The sequence below is a fragment of the Lepisosteus oculatus genome, chromosome 13, assembly GCF_040954835.1.
Source record: "Lepisosteus oculatus isolate fLepOcu1 chromosome 13, fLepOcu1.hap2, whole genome shotgun sequence".
Taxonomy (NCBI): Eukaryota; Metazoa; Chordata; class Actinopteri; order Semionotiformes; family Lepisosteidae; genus Lepisosteus; species Lepisosteus oculatus.
The window spans coordinates 24,248,940-24,273,001 of record NC_090708.1 but is presented as its reverse complement, the minus strand read 5'-3'; the positions used below and the strand labels follow the sequence as shown (position 1 = coordinate 24,273,001).

Sequence of the window (24,062 nt, the reverse complement as noted above, 5' to 3'; positions counted from 1 at the left end):
GTTGAAGGATATTCTATGTTCTGTATTTTCTCTAAATGACTTAATTAAACATACCACCTGTTTAATTGATTGTAGTTAAGTTGCCCCAGGCCTGTAGTTTTATGATTTAAATGCCTATAAAACCTACTGGACTGGGGCTCCTGAGGAGAAGGACTGGAGACACCTGGGCTGGCAGGTCTTGTTTCTACCTGTGGTCATCAAAGTTTATAAATGATTAACTGCCTTGACTGGATTTTATTGAGGGTAAAGTGTGTGCTTTTCAAATTGAGGGATAAAACTAAAGTATGGAATGTGCATTGCATTAAAATTCCACCCTTAGGTTAAAAGCAAGACGAGGTCATTCAGGCCACTACAGCCTGAATTTCACAACCCTACTTACCGTTTGTTCTCGGTTTTAAATGCAGTTCCCTATAGTTTCCATTTGTGTCCTCTGGATCATGTTTTACTTTCGATTATGTCTATTGGGTTTACACTGTACCTTTAAGGAGTTTGCATTAATTTGAATCGGCTTCTTTTAAAATACATGGTAGGTTGTTTACCTTTTCTCTTAAATTCTGCTTTATTTAATCTGCCGGCACACGTGAATGATGGTCCGAAGGTCCTGTCCGTTAAAAACCGAGTGTGTTTTTATTTTTATCGGTACACTGGTGAACATGTGCGTTTCTCCGGCGACAGGGAAGCAAGCCTTGAGGGAGCAGTGTGAAGCCGGCAACATTAAGCGATGATAACTGGCTTCCTATTCGCTGCAACTTTCAAAATAAAAGTACTCCTAGAAGCTGCCTCGGGGAAACAAATCATGGATAAGATGAAGTCACATTTATAGCAAAACAATTTGCTTAAAGTCGCTGTGTTCACGCTACTACTCGAGTTGTGCTCATCTAACCCGGAAGAGCTCTTCGTGGGAGGCGCTTCAAACCCGGAACAGCTCCTGTTCAAGCAGAGTTTAGCATCACGCTGCTACTGTTATCACGTTCGGTGCCCACAGTGTGGGGACTTCTGTCACACGATTTGGTCTTGAACTTTCATATTTTTTATTGCAGAGATTTATTTGTGTGAAAGATCACCTGCACCTTTACGCATCGGTTGCGGTTTAGGGGATTAAAGTGCATAGACGGAAGAAATATGGTAATATAATTTTGATCTGATATGTTTAACTATATTATTAAACTGTCCGTGTTCCGGCTCAGTGTCATTCTTGTTTTTTAAAGAAACTATTAATGTAATCAATAATGCTGTGTGCAGTGGGCTACCCGAGTCGGGAAAAAAGGAGTCTTTTCAAGAAGTGATGAATCTGTGTGGTCTTGATCTGTGCACCAACAGCCCTGCTCGAAACGCTTCCAAAATAGTTTTGCAATATAGGTATTTTTGTCTTATTTACAAAGTACGATTATCGTGTACACGTCTTCCCTGTTAGTTGCTCTCAAACGCCCCGTTTTCTGCAGATCAGGTCTTTTAGACACTTTATTTTGAAAGCGAGTGATGGGATTTAAGGTTTCTTCAGCTGGATTTCTGTACAAGTCCTTCCGTTGACTGGCCGCGGCTGTTGTCTTGACAACAGCTGGGTTTGCTTGAGCTCAAGAGCGCCGCCTAGTAGTGGAAAGCGTTTGAGCCAGGTCCAGGTGAGGGGTGGTGATGGGTCTCCTTTACGGTAGTTCCCGCATCACACTGCTGTTCACAGCTAGTTGCCTGGTTTAACGTGCATATAATCATAACTTTTTTCAGGGTTCCCCAGAGAATACGTCATCTTCAAGCGGTCAGTCTGTGAGACTCTCACCGTCTTTTGGTAAGGTATTTCCTCATTTAAACTGTTGCAAGTGATTCCTTTTTGTTATTTGCGTTTCTTTCTAATTTACCAGACACTGACTTTCAGTTAAACCAAATTATTACACGTTGTCTATGGTAAACACCTTTGAACGTTAGTAACTGATGAAAACCGACCATGCATGTCCAGGATTTAATGTTATATTGGACTGATTAAGAGTTCTTCAGGGCTTAATATCTTTAAAAAAATGTGTAATGTGATTATTGACTCTGCTCTAACTTCTCAGTTGAAGAATAATCTTCCTCCTGTGAATCTCTCCTGTGAAAAACAGATGACCTGGTGGTTCACACTGATGTGTGTCTAACAGCTCTTGTGTTCTTGGTTCAATTCCAGGCAGGGGTGCCTTCTTGGAAAAACACATTGTGAAAAATATTAAGACATGGAGCAGTCTTGATTTGTCCTTACATTCACTACGGCATTAAGTAGCAGAAAGAAATAACAGGACAGCATGGCAAGAGGAAATTAGAAGCCCAGACTCGCTTAGCTACAGGTGTCTGTTGTCTAATGTACAACAGAATTAAGCAGATTAAGCTATCAAACCAGAAAGCTGTGAAGCTCCAAAGTTTAGATTTAGCAATTCCCAACTCTAATTTCTGAACTGTGCTGTAGTCATTTAAATAATACTTTTAAAAGAAAAATTAAGTCAGCATAAAACTGATCACTGCATTAGCAGAATAGGAGTTTGTGGTTCCATCCACCGGTATATTTAAATGTAGTCTAAAATCTTATCATTCATCCTGATCTTGGATATTTAGGGTTATTGGAGAGAGAGATCACTGCATCAAATACTATGCATTATATTAGACCCTTTGTGTGGTATCTAGCTTCATTTGTTTCTTCTTAATTGAAAAGTGGTTTTTTTAAATAAAAATGTGCATTTGTAACTTTTAGATGGGACCCCATCTTCAGGCTGCAGTGTTACTGGTCCCTGGACTGATCTGGTCACTGACAGACTCTCTCCGGTAGGAGAGGGGGGCGTGTCTGTATGGTCAGAGGAACGGAGGCACCCACCCGCCGAGCTGAAACAGGTCTGCCAAGAGCTGGAAGCTATCCACAGCCAGCTGCAGGTAGACTTCCCATCCTTCTCAAGACACACAGTGCAGGAGGATGCAGTGTAGTAGGCAGTAAAAGCTGATGAAGAATACAGTGTGCTGTGGAGAAACTTGTCCCTCTGTGTGTCTCACTGGTGAGAGGCTGTCCTGTGGAGACACTTGTCCCTCTGTGTGTCTCAGCGGTGAGAGGCTGTCCTGTGGAGACAATTGTCCCTCTGTGTGTCTCAGCAGTGAGAGGCTGTGCTGTGGAGACACTTGTCCCTCTGTGTGTCTCACTGGTGAGAGGCTGTCCTGTGGAGACACTTGTCCCTCTGTGTGTCTCACTGGTGAGAGGCTGTGCTGTGGAGACACTTGTCCCTCTGTGTGTCTCAGCAGTGAGAGGCTGTCCTGTGGAGACAATTGTCCCTCTGTGTGTCTCAGCAGTGAGAGGCTGTGCTGTGGAGACACTTGTCCCTCTGTGTGTCTCAGCAGTGAGAGGCTGTGCTGTGGAGACACTTGTCCCTCTGTGTGTCTCAGCAGTGAGAGGCTGTGCTGTGGAGACAATTGTCCCTCTGTGTGTCTCAGCAGTGAGAGGCTGTGCTGTGGAGACACTTGTCCCTCTGTGTGTCTCAGCAGTGAGAGGCTGTGCTGTGGAGACACTTGTCCCTCTGTGTGTCTCAGCGGTGAGAGGCTGTGCTGTGGAGACACTTGTCCCTTTGTCCACTGAACAGGTGAGAAACAAGGCGCAGCGTGATCTTAGCGTTCAGCTTTGGGAGCGCGAGCAGCACCTCCTGCGCAGTGAGGCCATGGTCCTCCAGCACCAGAGGATGGTCCTCCGAATCGGTGAAATGGAGAAGGAGATGCAGAACAGCATCCACGCGATCAGGGAGGTGAGGCTTCTGTGGAGACTCAGCAGCAGTGTGCAGCAGTGTGTAGCATTGGCTAGAAACCTGAACATAGAATGTGTGAATCAAGTTGCCCTGCCGTGTAATTGAAGCTCATATCCTGGCTTCTTTCAAGCAACGGCTGGATGCGATCCCTTATTCAGAACAGGAGGTTCTACTTTACACAAAGGTTAGTGGGAGTGTGGGACAAGCTGCCCAGTTGAAGCTGATACCCTGGCTTCTTTCAAGACACAGTCTGATGGAAATCCTTGGGTCAATTAACTACTTATTACCAAACAAGCCAGATGGTCCATCTGGTCCCCTCTCCTCTGTAACTGTTCTTATGCTCTTAAAACAAGGACAGTGCAGCAGCTGACTTGGAAAGAAAAGAAATGGGTTGAATCCTAGCAGTCTGCCTCTGATAAAGACCGTGCTTGTGGGGCTACAATGGGTGGCTTGTTAACCTTTTAGATACAATGGAAAACATGTGCAAGGCTTACTATTGCAATTTGTAGATGGTCAACGAAGTGTCCCTCAGTTTCCATTAAATATAGTTTTTTTTTTCCCCTCCATAAGACTTTGTCTTTAATGTGTTCAGCCACTCTCTGAACCCCCAAGTGAAAGGGAATGGTTTTATTCAGCTGGCGACAGCTCTTTTAAGTATATTCGTCACCCCCCAAAACGGCTGTCTTAACAGTATAAAAATGTTATTGTTTGCCAATGCAAACCCTTTTCACTCTTGAACTTGTGAAAGGTGGCTAATTTTAAGATGTAAAGTGTGCTCAAGGCAAGAGATACGGTTCCACTCAGCTGTGTGAAGTGTGTCCAAAAAAGGGCAGGGGATTAAACTGCAAATCATATCCCTTCACACGGCCATTGTTTTCCTCGGTCTACTTCACCATAAGAGTGCAGGCAAAAGTCAGAGGCTGCTTTTCTAGTCACGTCATACGCGAGATGCTCTTCACCATGACTTACTCAGAAAGCGCTCATTTTCTGGTACAAGCCCTTAATTGTTGCACCCTGTGACACATACTGGTTTGAATTATTGCTGCGAGCAAAAGGTCATGTCATTGGCTTCTAATCAGCACCTGTAAATCCGATAACTGCTGTTTGGGCTGAACCCAACCCTTGCTAGGCTTTACAATTCTCCTGTTGTCATTACCTCATTCTTTCATGGCCCTTGATCAGTGGAACAGTTTGCCCAAGGCATACAAAAACCTCGAACAGCTTGTCTAATTAAAAAAATTCAAGTCTTTCACTGTGAAAACTGCCCACATTTTCTTGAGAGCTCTGAGCGCTGTTTTTAAAACGGTACTGAGGACTTTGCTGGAATGTGGATAACATAACCCAGATCTTTTCTCTGATCTCTCTTGGGTCGGCACTCAGAACATAGAAAAGGAACTGACTGAGCTACCAACTGTCAGACAAGCTGGATGGGCTAGATTTGTAAACCACTGTTATATTCTTAGAGCTTTCTTAATGCAACCATGGGGACCTCCGTGTTATTTAGAGATTACATTCTTTTATTTCACTGTATGAACTCCAGAATACTACATTGCACAGCTCATGTTGATTGTGTGCAGCAGAAATTAATTTAAAAGTATTTTTCTTTCATAAAGGCCTGTAAAAACAAAATACATCTCTTTTTTTTTGTTGGCAGCATCATCAGAGAGAAGTTGCACAACTGAAAGAGAGCCTGAAACAAAAACTCAAAGAGAACAAGAGGCTTGTATCTTCTTTTGAAAGCATGAGGGAATTGAATGATTCCCTGAAAAAGCAGGCAAGTATCTAAACTATTTGGAATCAATGTGGCATCTTTCCTGGCAAACTAATGGCATGTTTTCTTGTCAGGTTATTGTACTGTAGTCCTAATCCCCACGAGTTACTTGGGAAAAATGCGGGAAAAAAGTGTGATGCCAGTATGAGCCGCCAGGTGGGGCACATTGATTGTGAAACTCGCTACCGTTCCGCTGAAAAGTTAAGCCTTGTTTTCACCTGAAGACTTTCGTGCTTGTTCACCTAGCAGTGATAATTATGTACATCCTAACACAGATTTTTTTTTGTTTGTAGATAAATGATGTAACTGACCAGAACAAAAGACTCGGAGCGCAAACTAAAAGGGTACAAGCTCGTCTAGATAATCTGCAGGTAGGGCAATGCTACCTCAAGATTCCTCAGCAGATTTCACCTCGAGCTTTTGACCTCAAAAACACAAGAAGAAAAAACAAACTCAGTAACTTTCTCTTTCTGCTGTATTACTTGTATTCAGTTGTGGGTTCGGCAAATAATTTATCTTTGAAGTTTTAATGAAAGCTGCATTGTGATATAATTATGTATGATGATGTTTTTAAAAATAATTTCTGGAGCTTTCTTTCAGAATTGGAAATAAGAAAATACTTAATTTTGTTGCAGAGATTATCAGTCCTGCACGACATGTAGCGACGATTTAGAAAATATTAGACTTGCAAACAGGTTTTAATAGACATCTGCACAAAATCTGCACAAGAGTCACAAGATACATAAATTCCTGCACTGACAGGGTAAAAGAGCTGAACCTTTCTAGTACTGAACATAGAAGACTGATAGATGTCTTGGTTTATGTATTTGAATGTGCATACTTCCAGTGGACAAATCAGAGGACATGAGGAAACTATGTGGAGGTGCAAAAATGGACAGCTGGAGGCAGTTTTTCACCCCTGGGCTAGAAGGAGTCTGGAACAAGTTACCCAGCCATGTGGAAGCCAATACCCTGGCTTCTTTCAAGAGACCGCAGCATGCAACCCTGGGAGCAATTAGATACTAACTACCAAATGTGCTTAAACGAAGCCAGTGAATCGGTTTCAGTACCATGGATGCACAGCTTGTTCCAGACTCCTACAACCCTTGATGCAAAGTATCTGTCATCCACAGTTTCAAATACATTTCTAAATCCTCTTCTGTCCTTTGGTCTGTGTCTCACTGATGATGCTAACAAAGTCTACTGAGTTTGCTTTGTCAGTGTCTTGTCAGTGGATTTTGAAAATGTAAAATCTCATCCTATCACACTTTTCTCTGTGCAAAAATCAACACATTTTTTTTCTTCTAGCCTTTTTTATTCTGACATTTTTTATTCATATATTTTTATTCTGACAAACAATGAATAATCTTTATCAATCCTGTTACATGTTATTTACATTGTGGAAGGACCAGAGTTAGATTTATTTAATAGTGTTTTGCAAAACGTTGTGTGGGCTCTGTAGCAAAGTAAACGGTCAGAATCAGCAGATACTTTATTAGGACCTGGACTATACTCGTGCAATAAATCTTTAATATAATCTGGAACAAGACCATTCACTTACGTATACGTGTCCAGGAGACCCTTTAAGGTCTCTCTCAATTTTACAGGTAAATACTGCAGTTCACCCAGTACATGAGTTACAGTATTTGCTGATGCAGAGTAGTTTTCATTCGAGCAGTGTTCTGATCGAGCAGTGTTAGGAAGCTGAAAGAATTTGTATCAAGTTCAGACATTGCAAAAAGGTTAGAGGGACAGTAAGACCCTTTTGTATTAAAACCAAGCATTCACGCGGTATAACTTTCTGACCAGGAATTGTACCTACACTATGTTCGTGATAAATGACTGTTCTACCACTGTCCTGACGAGTTTTCGATTTAGCCATTTAGCCAGTGGGTGCAGCCGCATTCAACAATAAATACTCATTCAATGGGATTGTTTTTCAGTGAGAATAAATTCACTTTCTGGTTAATAATAACACATTGAGAGTCATTGCCTTAGTTTTTCATAATATAGTATTAGGGAAAGTAAATCTAATACAATTTCTTACTGGAGAGGCATTTAATTTAAAAATGGGTACATGTTGCTGTTTTAGAAAGATAGAGCAGGAGGCCATGATCAATAATACCATAACTCCCAGGTGAATCCTAGAACTAATGTGAAAAGACTGCAGTATTGCAGTTGTAGGTTTTATTATTTTAGATAAAACCACAGTCCAAATCCCTGTGCTGAAATAAGGATGGAACAGCCATCATTTATTTAGTTGCACCTGGGTTCCTCCTGTGGATTTCAGTTTTATCCTGATATAGATATACTGTTGCTGTATATAACATTTCTCTGAGAGATTTTAATCTTTTCCCAGCCCTTGCCTTTTGCAAGCTTTTTCTTGGATTCAGTCTACAACATGAAGATGATACAAAATCATTTCTTTTATGTTTGGCTTTCAGGTCCCTCCAGTGGATTTCCATTGAAGTATCGGTGCCCTTAGTCCTTGCTGCCTCTCCGTTCTTCTCTTATTAGTTTGTTTCTATTTGTTTTTCAGAGAAAATGTGAATATTTAATGGAACACAAAATTCGCAAAAACGTCCCTCCAGCCATCAACACATTAAACCAGCCAAAGCAAGACAAGCCCACAGCCACAGTTAAACCAGCCAAGGTAAACCCACAGATTGTATTTAACTTGGGGAACCTTCTAAAATGTCCCTAGATCAGGAAACTCAATCAGCACATTTCTCAGTGCTTTGTTGTTGTTTTTAATGTAATGGGACACTGAACTAATGAATGGAAGTTGATGAATGGTACTGAGGATGACAACTGCCAGCCTGCCTGCATTGCCAAAGAAAGATGAAGGTGCTGGTGGGGGGCAGACTCTTATAGTTAACGCCGAAAGAAACGTTTCTAATCAACTTAACTCATTCTAATTAGCCGAAAACCTCATACTTCCTGATAACTGCTAATTAAGTGGAACAACAGCCATAGAAATCTGTATTATTCGTCCTGAATACTGCACTGTTTTGTTATTTTATGAAGTTAAACTAATCACAGAATAAAAAAGATATCCATAAAACGAATAGCTTGGAACTACGTAACAGCAAGGTCTGCATTTTTTTTTTAGAAACGAGGTTTGGCGTGCGTGTTTTATTCTTGTCAAATGTACATTTATGGTTTGCATGTTCTGGTTTGCATCTGGTTTTGCACCGGGTCGACTGACTTGTCTCTTTTCATTGGTAAAGACGTTTGGAGTTACGATGATTGAATTTGACATCTCCGCTCGTTGGGAATCTGCTTATTTTTTCGTGGATTCCTTCTTTTTCGGTTTAGAAAACAGTTTCTCCTTCTCTATTTTTGATATAATATTGCAGTATACTATCATAATTAATGACAGCTGGATTGGTAATGGAAACTGAATCCACTGCCCTGCGATCCCATGAGTAGAGCCGAGTTGAGCGCTTCATTATGAAGCAGTATCAGACGTGAAGATGTGGATCTTAAAATCGTTTTTGAAGGAGGTTTTATTTTCCTGGCTGCATGACAAAAAAGCAGGTGATGTGTTGGTGCCCTGCTGTCTGTTGTAAGATTGTGCATCTGTCTTGTGTTGATACTGAAGGCCTCTCCCAGGTCCAGTGCTCACCACCTGACGGCGGTTCTTCTGGACTGGATTTCAGAGAGTCACCTCTGTAATCTCCCTCCGCGAGAAGACGGCGGCTGCAGCGCCCTCGGCCAACATGCCGCACAAAACAACTTTGTTCAGGAAAAATGTGTGAAGGTTTGACACACGTGTATCGCATTTCCACACGTATTGCTGCCAGATTGACTCACAGTGGAGAAAGAGGAGCTCTTCATGTCTTAACCTGCCGAAAGTCAACGATGGCCTTTGTTTTCAAAGGCAGGAGAACAATGGCTCTTGTAAAATCGTGATTTTTGAATATTAATGTGTGGGGCTGGAGAGTCATCACCATCTCCCAGGCATATTCCACTTATCCCGTGTCATTCATACTGTGTGAAGTAGCTACTTGTGTCTTTTACCAAAAGCGGCTGTAGAAGGGAGTGATGTTAGTAGTGAAAAAGTAAAGCCTGACAAACTGTCACCTCCTGACCTGTTCCAGATGACAGTTAAGTGTAGCCCAAAGGGAAAATAAAAAGCTGTTTTCTATATTGCAGGCTTAAGTATGCATGAAGTCCAAATAATTCCTCACGGCATGTCGCAATCCTAAAAGAAACTTGGGAAGATTGATATTCTTGCCGTTTGCTAATGTATATTTTACCCTGAAGAACTGAACATGTTGCCGAGATAGTTTTCCACAATTATAGCTACTGTAAACTTTTCAGCCACCCATTGTGACTCTTTAAAACCACATTAAACAGCACAGAGGACATGACCTATTCTGAAATATGCAATATACTTTGTTAAGTTGTTCAACTTTTTGGAGTCACTGCAGTTCTATTATACATCTTTCAGAAGATAAAATGTAAAAACTTTACATTTCTTAATTTGTATGCACTGTTTGGTTTTTCAGCACTTTATCGTGCAATTCATTATAATTTTTTAGAGTTCTATTTAGTAATTGTACAGTTTGACCCTGGTTTTTGAAAAGTATGTGAAACCAGTTTTGAATAACTACTCATTTCCAAATTAGGATAATCTCCTTTCAGATAATCTGTGAAATACTTTTCCTTGTTGTACCTCTGGTAGGCCTTTTAGTATTTTTAATTTTGTGACACTGCTTATTAGAAAAGCTCTGACCAATTTCAGAAAATCATGTAATAGCTTGTCACTTTCACAAACATTGCTGTGAGCACCTTTCAAAATGCGTGTTTCTACATCTTTTGCTGATGTGTTCCTTTCAGTCTCACTTTTTATCTTTCATTCAGGTTTTGCCAATGCTTTCAGAGCAGCTTCGTTTGATGCCACTTTGGGATGACAGACTCCAAGTTCCTCTGGTGAAATGTATTTACTGGTCCTTAAGGCAAATAGAAAAGACCCCACAGGTAAATGTGTACAGCTTTGAACAAGGAAATTGCATTGCCCATCCTGGCAAAACACTGAAGCCTTTTTGAGCTGCTCAGTCCTTTGATGGTTAATAAAGTAGGCAGCATGGTGGGGCTCATACCTTTCCAGTTTACCTTGTTTAGTTTTTGTAATGCTGTTGTTTGCATTTTTTCTTGTGTTCTTTTATGAACCACAGTTGAATGTGCTAAATAATGAGTATGCTGCCTGACGAAAGTATGTGAATATCTAAAAATGCAGCAAAGTTTATTTCCAAATTGTATCATAATAACTCACAACATGCCATAGTTAAATTCAAATCACATGTTTTCACCAAGGGCGGCATGTGTTCAATTTAAAAAGACATGCAACAATGGGGCCAATACACATAAATGTTTCACTGTATCGCTAAAAGTGTTTTTATATTTGTTGCAGATATTTTTTCTTTTTGGCTTTCTGTGTAATTGTGAGTTTTTAGGTGGATAGTTGAAATGAACATCTGTGGACTTGCTTAGAATTAAAATTGTAAGGGTTTATCACGAAAGGGACACCTCTCTTGCAGGTTTGATAAGTCACTATTAAATCACCAATTTTTAATGTCCTGAAACACTTTCATTCTTTAGAAATTTAGAAGGTGATTTGTTTAAAAAAAAAGTCATTTTAAATATCATTAGGGACCAAAATCTGACGTACCACTCAACCCTGGAAGAGTTCTGCAAACTCAACAGGTTATTTTTGTAATTCATTAGTAACACACAAGTATTTCCGGTCTTTAAAAACAGGAAACCTATAAGTGTATCTGGATTGGGGCACTTCAGAACCAGGGCTGGAGATGCTTTGAATTAGGGTGACCTATTATGATAACTGGACTGCGGCTCTCCAGGACCAGGGGTGGAGACTGCTGGTGTAGGTTAGCTTCAGCCTTTAAATGTAGTTTTAGGAATAAGCTCAAATCTATTCTTAAAGAATAAAAATGTGGGAACAATCATCCCTTCAGAGGACACCTGGCCACATTGACAAAAAAAATCTATCAAGTGCTGTATTTACAGTTCATGACTGGCAAGTGATTTGAATTTTTTATTTGTTTTAGGGCAGTTTTGGCTAAGTGGCTATGTTACCATGTCAGGGTAAATTTCTGAACTTCCCACTGTATTAGCTTCAATGTCACACCTTTGCAATTTACTCGGTGCGCTTTCAATTCTGTGTGTTAGAAAAGAGCTGTCCCATTGTTAGTGCAGAATCTAGAATTCTCCCATTCTTGTAGCCGAGCTCGTCTTGAAAACTAATGGAGTCACACACACATGCAAGCACACACATGTGCATTAATGCTCAGGGACAATTTAGACAACACCTAACCCAGCTCGGCATGTCTTTGGAGGATGAGAAGAAACTGAAGAAACCAAGAGAAAACTCATACAAACTAAAAGAGCACACATGGACTCGTTTAGTTAAAAGATTTTAGAACCTTGCACTATTTGCTGAACTGTATTAATTTATGTATTTAATTGTATTTATTTATCTTCCTTCTTAATGTTTTGTTAAAAGGTCTTTCTTTTCAAATGAAAGGTTTGCAAATGAGAGGAAGTCATTCAGCCCATCTTGCCCATTTGGTAGTTCAGGATTATAGCATTTCCTCCAGCTGTTTCTTAAAGGCACCCAAAGTTTGGCCCTCAACCACCTGGCTGGAAAGATTGTTCCAAGACACCCACCACTCTTTTAGTAAAGAACTGTTTCATTTTTTCTCAGTATATTAAGTTTTTATCAATGTGGTAAAGACTTGGAATGTAGTCCCCTTAATTTTTTAACCCATGCCATAGAGCAAGCTATAGATCTTGTCTATAACTAATTACTGGCCACATCCAAAGCATCAACCACACTAGTTTTGTTCTTTGTTTCCTAGCAGATTACTCTGACTTCAACGCTGAGGAGGCTAGGTGAGGAAATTTACAAAGGAGCTCTTCCGAATGAGTTACAAGCCAGCTCCCCTGACCAAACATCCAGTGGAAAACTAAAGTCAGCTGTTCTCTTCAAAAGCCCCGACCTGCATACTAGATTTCTTTCAACACTGATTGTTCTTAAAACTATCTCCCAAGGTAAGGCAACATCAACAAGAAAATGTATGTGCTATACGGCAAAATGAGCACAAAAGCAGAAATCCTTTGTTTGCACTGGAGACCCCCTCCTCTGCTGCTTAGTGTTCAACTTCGGCTCAGAAACTTAAGATTCTTGATCTGGATTTAATGTTCCTGAAAGGGCTGAAACATCTTCAAAGGGACTGAGTGAACAGGAGCTGCGATGAATAAAATAGTACACCATGGGAAAACACTAACAATAATTAAAGTTGTGTAAACTTTTTTTTTTAAGTTTTACTTTGACCAGGGAATGATTTCACTGATGAACTATTAAAATCCAAGCTGGATATTGTTAGGGTTCTTAACTTCACCCTGCAGCACCCTGTACTTATTTAGTTCAACTCAAGCCTTAATTAAAGGCTTGTGTGGTGTAAGTTGATTAGTTGGACAGCAGAATAGAACTGGAGGTTTTGTCTATTTTTTTTAAATAGCTTTTAGAAACGAACAGAGGATGTCTTCAGAAGTGTGAATTAAGGCCAAATGAATCCTTTGTCTTGACACCTGTTTTAAATAGGTGGGTGGTATCGTAGTGCTAATGGGTTTGGATCACTTTATGCCAGCTGGATGGGCAAGGTGAACTACAGTACATTCTCACCGACCTGTTATATTTGGGTTAAGCTCTTGACCACTATGTCTTAATATTAATTTTTTACTAGACCAAGATGTTTCAGTTTATAAAACAGGACTAACAAGAAGGTTTTTACTTTAGGTATGGCTCTGCTTCTTCATAATCCCATTTTTCTTTGAAACTGTAGAAACTGACTGTGAGCATAAGCAGAAGATTAATGACTTTTCAACTTTTTCACACCTGAAAAACACTAAAATATAAAAACATCTAAAAAATCTTCTAATTTGCCAGCTTCTTTTAAAAACATTCTTATTTGAACTTCTGAAGTTGAATGCATAATTCATATCTTTAATTTAGTGTTTCTTTAGCGTCTTTTGAAGAGTTACCTGCTTTCTTGTGGTTTTGACTCCACCTGACTGGCAGCAGTGGTGTCCTGTCAGCCTAATGAAAACATCAGGCTTGGGTGTGCTATCAATAAGTCCTTTAATCAGCAGTGCAGAAATCAAACACTTCAGCAGTCTCTGTCTTATCTAAGCAGGAGACTCTAAACACCATTAAATAAATCCTTTATGCATGTTAATTTCAAGTCTGGAGGATTTTTGGTGGTGTTTTATATGGCGAGAGAAATAATATTGACCATGTAAATACTACTTCTTCAAAGAATTAGCTGCACCATTCTGCAATACCATATCAGCCTGTTGCTTTTATTGACACTGTGGCAAATTATTTTTGAGAGTTAAGAAACCACTACTGTGAAACAATATCCATGCTCAATTCCTCTGTGAGCTTCAGTAAACGTGCCTTAAAATCTCATTAGAAATTAGTCGAGTCCTTAAATTATAACCTGTGTAATTTTGTCACAATTGATTTTTTCCATTAGGTTAGTAAGATTGAAGGAATGAAAGATGGGCTAGGTGTAGTGTGTATAGATTGCTTTATGAGACGATTTTAAGTAGCTCTATACTAGAACAACGAAAACGTTGTTCTTGAGCTTGTTGTCATACTGTGAAGAGGATAATGACCACTTGCTAGACAGTAATACTGAGTGATGGAGATTCAGATTGGTACAGTGAATACACATGCAAAGACTCACAATCTCAGACTTTGCCTGTAGCCAGTATGTCAAATCAGATGATCGTCTATGAAAATGAACTAATTATATCTGATTTTTTGTACTTTTAGCTACAATGTACTTCGGGTAAAATGGGGGATAGTTTTAGTGTTGGGACTGTTTGTATTTTTAGTAAAATGACTGCATGATCAGAGACTTTGAAGTTCTAGAAATTATAAAACTTAAATAATAATTATTGTTGTTGTTCAAAAGAAGAAGAGAGTTATTTCACAATAGTGATAAAACTTTGTTTAGTAATCAGAATAATCATATCTTATAATGTAATTCCATTAAAGAAGGGAAAGGCATCCCTAAAACGTTATTGCCACATTTCTGTATCAAAGGGAAAGGCTTGAGCTCCATTGTTTAGTTATATTTGTGGATAGTGTACTTCTTCCTGTATTACGGATTGATGGGTGGACCGAAAAACACTGAAATAGACTACACTCTTCTTGTGGTAACCAGCACTGTGGTTGTAGATGGATATTTTAAGCACATAATGACTTTAAGCACCCTTCAAACGTCTTTAAGTGTTTTTTAAACAGAAAATTAGACAGGAGGGTTGCCCAGCCTCAGATCCGATTGGAAGGTGCTGTGATGGATGTTGAAAGTAAGCCAATATTTGACAAATCCATCAGCTTGGAATAAAGAACAATTGTAATCCATTACAAACTCATGAGGCTGACTCCTGTTGAGAGCCCTGCATAGTCATAATGAAAACAGAATCAGGGCAGATTAGGGAATATAAGAAACTGACTCAAGAATAAGAATTGGGAAAGTTCAATCATTTATGGAAATGATGTTTTTAAACATCACACCTCAGTTACTTCAGGGATGTGCTATTTAGGTGCAATAGGTAAAAAATCAAACTATTACCATGATTAACTGTATTTGGATTGGTATAAAGGAACATGAGTTCAATTTAATTAATAACTTCCAAGCATACTGTACAAAAAACAGAAAACCTTCATGTTTTTGTACTCTTCCAAAACAGAAAATGTTTAAAAAACAATGAAAGTTAGCAGTCTTCTCTCAGATGTACTGCTATAATCCTCTCCTTACAAACGCAACTTACAAGTTGTTTCTCTTTTAGAAATAATACGTTTACTGCCTGTGCTTTTTACAGTTTTTACAGTTTTAGAGTTTTCCAAGATCCAACTCTTGCACGTTAAATGGAACCACACACGAATAAAAACAAACCCTAAATCTGTGTGCTCCAAATGCTTGGTCTTGTTTGTAACCCTGATTCTAAGAAACACTTTGTTGCTTCCTTAAAGTTGGTAAAGTTTTTATTTACAGTATTTGATAAAGAAATGGATGGCATGGTGGTGCAGCGTTTAGCGTTGATTCCTCACAGCACTGGGTTCAGTTCACGGGTGGAGTTTGTTTGTTCTCCCCATGTTCACGTTGGTTTCCACTGGCTGCTGCGTTTTTCTCTCTCAATCCAAAGACACGCTGGTAGGTTAATTAGGTTCTGGGAAAACTGACCCTGCTGTGAGTGTGTGTTTGTGTTTATGTCTGTGTATGCACTGTGATGAGCTCGCACCCTGTTCAGGGTGTATCCTGTCTTGCGTCCATCGTTTGTCCCGATAAGCTCCCCCGTTACCCTGAATTGGATGAAGCGTTTAGAAAATGGCTGAATGATGAATAAAATATAAATATGTAATATTCTTATAATGCTGCATTGATAGTCTGCACCAGAGGGTGCTGTTGTAATTTTGAAAAGCATGTTTTTTTTTCCCACACATTGGGCTGTATTACTTTGGCTATAATAAAAGATCCATATGATATTAAAATATAACTGAGTGTATTTGTTGTAGCCTGGATTGTGATTGAATATATTTTGAAACATAAAAGGAAAACAAAAAATGCATTTTGTTTTCTCAAAAGTTATGTACTGCTTAATTCTTCCACGCACGGTAGGTCAATAGAATATCTTAGTTCAAGCAGACCATATTTGAACCGGACCCTAGCTGGTAAAAACCTTTATATAAGTGCTGTAAATGTTTTACCTGCTTTTATCACCCGGAGGGGTGTTGTTGTAGATTTGCAGCTTGGAGGTAGTGTTTCTTTGGGTAGTTGTGTAGCATAAACAAAACTCTTCAAAATCATAATAGCACCATTTTGTTTTTTTTATCTGGTTTCAGCAGACTACCTGGCACACGCCTTTGACTCGTTGCAGAAGGACCTGCAGAGCGACGAAGGCAGGGCTCTGTTCCTGCAGTACCAGGCTCTGCCCCTCATCCTTGGGCACCTAAGGACAGCGCCCTTGGGCCTGCTGCCTGCCGCAATGGGCGTCTTGCTGCAGATGACCACAGAGTCCAGTGAGTACTTGGCAGGAGCATCGCAGCTGGTTTCGGTCCTCGTTATTTCACCCTTCGCTTGTTCCCCGAACGTTTCACATTCCCGACTTTGCTATACTTTCCCACTGATCCAAGACTAAAATTTTTATCATCATCTTTAAAACACAGTTGACAGAGCTGTCTCATTAAAGTTCAACTCACCCTGTCCTGCCCTAGTGTTAACTTATCAGCTTTCTTATGTTTTTACCATACTGCGATACATGACAGTTGCATACACATGGACCACACACTGGTAACATCACAATATTAATTATATGTGTAGCTATTTTTCTGAGCCTGTAAGTAACTCTTAACAATAATTTAAGTTTCTAAGGTAAGGTTTCTCTAAAGTGTCCAGATTTTGCTTACGTGATTGTCGTCTGTTGTAAATTTGTCAGGGACACATCCAGTGCGTGCATTACAAGGAGGTGAATCGAGCTTTAAGATGCTGTATCTTTCAGAAGAAAATTATCTCAGGGTTGTACTCTGTGCTATAGTTGCTTAATTGCTTGTAAACAGACTTCAATACCCCCACATCAAACTAAGATGAGTTCTTTGCTGTTGTTGTGAAATATATAAGCCCTTCAGAATGTGATAATAATATAGGGTAGTATTTATCTTTTAGGACTATTGCAGGATCCTGTTTTAAAGCCACTAGCTAATAATAAGACGAGGATAATAAGACAGCAGTGAGCTGTAAAGGTGGATCTCTTTCTTCACAGAAACTTTGTACACAAACCTGGGGGGCATTCCCTCAAAGAGAATTCTTCTTTAAACCAACATTTGGTTTATTTCCTGTTTTAATCTCTGGGTTTTGGGCAGACAATTAAGACTTCATTTTTTTACAACTCCATTGCATGTAGTGGTTTCAGTTTTTAGTTTTAATCTTAATTTAAATTATAGTTAGGAAACTAGGCAGGACCGTGTATAGAGCCAGAAAATGAAAGAACCCTTGAATGGATTTTCAAGATTTTCAAAAAACGTTTAGCGAAGTGACATTGGGATGGATAATCTTATTACTTTATGCACAGAGAAATGGGTGAGCAACTTATTACTCAAAATCTTCAGAAGCAGGAGTTGGAAAGTGACATGTGCAATGAATCAAGCACACCTGGATCCTAGAAAATACAAGAATGATTAATTTTGTCTGGGCCTGAGCATTTGAAGAGGTGGTAATTAAGTTCTCTAATGAGGGGATAATTATGGGGTCTGGTAGGGTTCCACCTGAGAGTCTCACCACACAGCTGCCCCTTGTCAGTGCTGTTTCACATCTCCTGAGTTCATTACACAGGTGATGCTGAACGAGGCTCACATACTGCACAAATATGCCCACTGCCCAAAAATTTGAGCCATATGTGTCTGAGGTATAGATGGGAAACAGAAAGGTGCATTGAAGTTCAACCCTAAATCACAACGTACTGGTTTATATTGAAGTACTGACAAAACCCTTGAAATTTATATTCAAAGTTCATAGCACTTAATCTTTCCTGTTTAAATTGCCTCTTGGAAAGTATGGGTACAGGTGTGCGTACGTGCTTTTTGAATTTATGCATGTCTATATTAAGATATATCTATAGTATATAATATACAGTGCCCTCTGGATTTGTTCATATCCCCAATGGAAAGAAGAAAAAAAACATCTCACTTAAAAAAGTCTAATAATATTATCCTGAAATCATAATAGCACTGCACAGAGGATAGTCATATTTGTCATAAGCAACTGAATTCCAGAAAACAAGAAGGTCGCATTTATTGACACCTCTAAGTAATCCTTTTTATACAATTCAACAAAAATGTTTAGAAGAGCAGTGGCAGCAGAACTGTATAGAGAGAGGCCTACAAAGATTTCCTCTTTCCCTGGGGTATAAAAGGATACACACGGAAGACATTAAGTATTAACATGCATCATCATCATCAGGAGCTCTTCAAAGACTAAGGGCAAATTAGGAGGTCATTGGCCTCCATACATTTGAGATGGCTGTAGAAGATTTTTATAAAAAGCTGAATACATCTCTTTCCACTGTAGTGTCCATTATTAAGGAAATTAAAGTCTACTCGTATAGTGTCCACCCAGCCAGGAAGAGGACATAGGTGTATCTTGCCAAAACAGGCTATGATACAAGGGGTTTGAGAGGCAACGGCAAATCCAAAGGCAACAGGTTTAAATCTTCAGTAGAAACTGTTTCTTTAGGGATACAAAGTATCAAAAACTGCGATTTGAAGTTGCCTGCATGAACTTGTCCACAGCTGCATTGTAAGGAAGAAGCCTCTTCTGAGAGCAAACCAGGAAAAAGATGATTTGAATGAAACGGAAAGCTGAAACAATGTCTATTGTCCTGTTTCATGAAAATTGGGTTTTTTGGCCAATTCTCATCAGAATTATGTTTGGTCTAAAAAAGGTTAAGCTCATGTGGAGAAGAAATGTGCCCATTGTTAAATATTATGAAGGGGCTTTTATGTTTTGGTGGTGTTGTAAATTCATGGGACCTGGAGCCCTTGTCAGTGTAGGGAAAATAATAAACTCCACACATATTCAAGTAATATATGTATTTTGGCCAGATGCCTGGTTCTTTCTGCCAAAAAGCTCAAAACTGGCCAAGAATGGACAGCCTGGCATGACATTGATCCAAAGCATACATTCAGAATGACAAAGTAATGATTGACTGCATACAAAATTAATGTTCCTGACTGGCCTTCTCAATCTCCAGACCACAATACGATTGAATATTTGTGATTCTGACTAAATTCTAAGATAACAGGTCATGAACGGAAACCAAAGGATATACAGTATAGGAGCAATTAACCATTGAGGAATTTTCATATATTTTCCCTCTAAAGTGCTAGAACCACACAGCACACTGTAGGAGGCTTCTAGTGCTTGTTTTCCCTGCCAGAGGAGGATTTACAAAATTTTAACTACAAGGATGTGAATACACATGACTCCTGTAATATTAAACATTAAACATGTGACTCTCTTACATTACTGTATTGCGTGCTGTACTGTAAGTGAGTGCCTTAGCACCTGGAGTGTAGACACTCCTGGCCTGGCCATCTCACTAGACCTCCCTTATGGTCTTTTGGATTGTGGTCTATCATTAAATGTGTTTGGTTGTAACATGTTGCCAGGTTAGCAACTTCCAGATCAATTTTTAAGCTATTACTACATAGCACTTAATCTTTTCTGTAAATGTATTTTACTCCCATTCTTACTTTCTCTCTATTTGTATTTACTGGGCTGGCTGACCCTTAGACCTGATCTAAGCTTTGTAGATATTTCTCACATGAAATTGTACAAATTGTTGATGAAGTGAGGTCCTGTATGTCCAGTGATCAGCAGTAAATCACATGAAGTGAAGCTGAACAACTTTAACAATGTAAGAGACGTGCCTTGATTAAGAACTCACTCTCTCCATGGGTTAAAACTACCTTGCCTAATAATGAAGAGCACACTTCATTATATACTTCATTACATTCATACAGTGTATCTGTACTTATGCAGAGGTTGTTGTAGTTCACAAAACCAAGTTACGTAATTTGTCTGAATAATGGCTTTAGCACTAACTACTAATTAAGCTAATTATTTGGCATCAGAATTTGTTTTTTAGGTTGGAAATTTGTCTTGGGAAATGGATATTGCTTTCAAAAGCCTATACGTGACAGTTTACTGAACTGTTTTGTATTTCCTTTGGAATGTTTGGGTGCATGGATTAATCTATACATACTGGAAAGCTGAAAATTAATGTCGGGCTGAATTTTGAAAGAACACCTGGTTATATTGAAACTGTACATAACACTGGTCAAATCAGAGTGCACTGTGCTGACACCCTTTATGAGAAGAAGCTGCAGTTTGCAGCTGGGGATGACAAGATAGACAGTCCTTGACCACTGTTGGTGAATGAGAGCATGCTGGGAACTTGCATTAGTGAGGTGCCTTTGCAGGGAAGAGATAGGAAGAGATGACAAGTTCAGTTTGCGTAATTTCTACTAAATGGCCAGAAATCAGCCGCTTTCTGTGATTCCATGATTCTTTGGGGAACTTTAAGGAAACATAGTTTCTACTAGATAAATCAGGATTTTCCAAGAGTGACAACTGCCCACCTGTGTGGGGTGTATTTTGTATTTTTTACACATGGTGTTCCGGATCACACTGTCCATGAACAACTCCGCCTTCTTGGGTATGAGCACCATTGAGCACACTGCGTACGTGAGCTAGCCTCAACCAATTTATGGAACACTGTCACAGTAAACCTGCTTTCCAGAAGACTTTAATAAAAGCTCTTCAAGCTTGAGCTGGGTAATTTATGTCTCTTCTTTGGGCATACAAGACCAATAAAGCAACTGTATACCAGTGATAGAGCAAGCTTTACTTTGATATATAGATATAACACTATTCAAACATTTGTTATACTGCTTATGAAGGGAAAAGAAACATGCATTGAATATAATATACAAAGTATAATTCAAAACAGAAATACAGCAGTCACAGGATTGTGACCGCATTAGGATAAGGGAATGCCTTTTAAAGTTAGAAGAGCCATCTGCATTGTCCAACAGCAATATTTCAATAGGCAGTATTCATAATGTAATAAATAAGTGGATCACCTTGTTAGATTCAGGATGGATGTATTGAAGATAGACTTTTAATATGTCTCCATTTTGTTTTTGCACTAAAGGACTCTTTCACACGTTTCTGGAAACCTGCAGTAACAAGGATTTTTTCCGTACCGTCTCTCTGCTTCTCCGAAATCCCAAACTGGATGTTCAGCTATTGGAGAAGCTCATCATCATACTCCAGAAGCTCTCCAAGATTAAGTAAGTGAAGGAAGAGAATGCCGTCCACTGTTACTCTATGAATAGCAGACAGTGCAGTCGCTTTGTTTAATAAGATGAGTGTGTAGTCACGCCGCCAGTGAACATGATGTAGCAACAAAATTCAATAAAAAAACAGCTGACGATGTCTTTATAGAGAGGATACCCAAAGCACATAAAAAGGATATATATGTTCTTCCCATCATTGTCATCTTCCATTAAGTCCCAAGGACAACTTTACCTATTTTCACAAGTGAAAGTTACAGACCTGCCTAACGTTCCCTCATTAGTTCAGGTCCAGTAAAGGCCTTAGAAATTGGAAGGAAGAAAATAAGAATCATAACAGAATTTTTAGATTAAAAGCAGAATGAAAAATCCTTCAGGAGACATGCACAGTAAATTCTGTGGTGAGCCCTGGCATTGCTCTCCAGAAGTGTCTTATATTACAATAGCAGGGATAAGCGAATTTATGGTACCCTGAGTCATATTGTGCAATCAGTTTTTGGCACTAAAACCTATCTATTTAATATTAAATATTAAATGATTTGTATTGATGGACGTGAAATAAAAACCTTTCTTTTCTCCTTGTTTGCAGGAAGAATAAGAGGCTGTTTGAACTCTTTACCATACATCATACAGTGCAGGAGATGAACAGAACAGCTGATCCCACCCATGTCTTTTTAATAATCAATCTTCGGTCCATCCTATTCAATCTGGGATTGCTGGAGGGTGGCTCTTCATCATCCAGTCTGAAGACTCAAAGTCTAACACAGGTTTGCGCCGATCTCGAATCATGAGCACTTCAAAGCAGGATGTTTTTCGCAGCATCCTTAAAGACTCAATCCAGTATTTTTTCAAATATATGACTTTGGAAATCTTTGTAGGATTAAATGATTAGATTAGATCATATAGTATAATTCATATGTTCAAACTGTAGCCACTCAAACCTGAAAGTAGTTGTGGAAGAACAAGTGACAAGGTAAAATACCTTAATACATTTCCTCACAGACTTCTTTAATATTTGATTGTTCAAATACGTGTTCTTTTTGACAAGAGAAATATATTTACAGTGTATTTTTTGTTTGCATTTTTTTAGCATGCTGCTCTTGGGTTCGAGATAAAATTGTTTTTCATCCCTTAATAGAGTGGAAGTGGTACAGATACAAGCTTCTTGTGGCTTTTCTTTTGAGTCTTTCAACATGAAGAAACAGGCAGTTACAGTGCAAAGCAGACAAAGTTTATTTACTTAAAAAAAATGATGTATTAAGCCAGCGAATACTTTTAAATATACAAAAAAGATGTTATAAAATAAAACATTTTAAAAATAAATCTTAGATGTATGTCTTGAATGAAACTTTTTGCCAACTACAAAGGAAAATGCAGGCTTACTCCATATTTGTTTAATCGACTTTGAAATTCAACAGACATTTCAGTACTATGTCATTGTTGAATTGTTATTGCAAATACACCTGAGTCCTAAAAATGTGAAAATTATCTTGATTTGGAAGGTCATCACAATGGCTGAATCAGAGCAATACCCAAAGGATAACTGAAATAAAATTTTGTACAAGGCTGGTGATAGAAATAGAAGAGATTCTAAAGGTCAAGTCCTATATTTCCCCAGGAGCAACTGCAAAATAATCACTGAGGTCACTACTGTTCTGAAGGCTACATCAGTAAATCTTTAGTTAGCCCTAATACAAGCTGAAGTTCACGTCTCAGCAACAGAGCAAGATTTGCACAAGAATGGACTTCATGCCGAGATAACAGGAAATAAGCAATTGTCCAGTTTAGACACACAAAAAACATGTCTTAGATTACCACGGACCAATGAGACAAATCTAAGGCTTTCCAGGTATAATAAAGCTTCTTACGTTTAATCCAAAACAGATACAGCATTCCAAAAACATTTGCTTTGAGCTTTATGTGAAGATTGGAGATTGTAGCATTGTGATTTGGAGCTGCTAATCTGTAATGGGCACTACTAAGATCATTTAAAAAGAAGGAAAGAGGACTTTGTGCAAAACTCAGTCTGTTCTCAAAGCCACAGGTCAGCTTGGCAGGGGTCAGCATTAATGCTAAACGTGACTTCACTTTCCACAGCTACTTGAGTTAAGAGAAATAATTATAGGGGTTTCAGGGACTGTCGTGAACTCATAGGAATTACTGTGGATTGACCTGCAGTGAGCTGGATATGTCGGAACACGGGCTGGTTGGTCTCGGGAGGTAATCCGTTGTCTACTGCACGAGCCAGTCATAAAGCAAGAGTCGAAGGCTGCGTATAATTTCCTCATTCTGACGTGTTTGGGTCTCAACATTCTGGGCATCTTCTCAAATGTCCTTCCTCTGTCTGGATCCTCCAGTCATTCATGTAGATGTTGCATTTCTGCAAGGTCTTTTATGATATTTAAGAAACATGTTTCTGTCCTTCTTTGGGACATTGGAATCCAGACAACATGCCCAACACAGCAGAGCTGCTGGTGGATGACCACGGATTAATCTTGGGAGTGCTTTTTTAGAGAACAGCTGAGATTGGCAAAATCTGCCAAAAACAGCGTTCATGATATGGAACCAATTGTTTTAAGTGTCTTCTGTATGTTCT

The 24,062-nt window shown here is 39.1% G+C and overlaps 1 protein-coding gene across 5 annotated transcripts; it reads left to right on the top strand.

The window, feature by feature from the left end:
• The first annotated feature begins 80 nt into the window (after positions 1-80).
• Positions 81-22,789, top strand: LOC102689339 (coiled-coil domain-containing protein 138). Of its 5 annotated transcripts, none has more exons than XM_015361657.2 (14): positions 81-526; positions 1,723-1,783; positions 2,714-2,889; positions 3,585-3,743; positions 5,398-5,517; positions 5,808-5,885; positions 8,054-8,167; positions 9,119-9,277; positions 10,384-10,500; positions 12,399-12,591; positions 16,457-16,633; positions 21,325-21,463; positions 22,056-22,233; positions 22,557-22,789. In XM_015361657.2, exons 1-14 carry the CDS (start codon positions 524-526, stop codon positions 22,599-22,601), a joined length of 1,719 nt encoding a protein of 572 aa, XP_015217143.2. In that variant the 5' UTR covers positions 81-523; the 3' UTR covers positions 22,602-22,789. The 5 variants fall into 5 exon arrangements, with proteins under 5 accessions (XP_015217143.2, XP_015217145.2, XP_015217142.2 ...); XM_015361659.2 differs by lacking the exon at positions 81-526 and adding an exon at positions 721-1,125 and having other exon boundaries at positions 16,460-16,633; XM_015361656.2 differs by lacking the exon at positions 81-526 and adding an exon at positions 722-1,125.
• Positions 22,790-24,062: the final 1,273 nt, after the last annotated feature.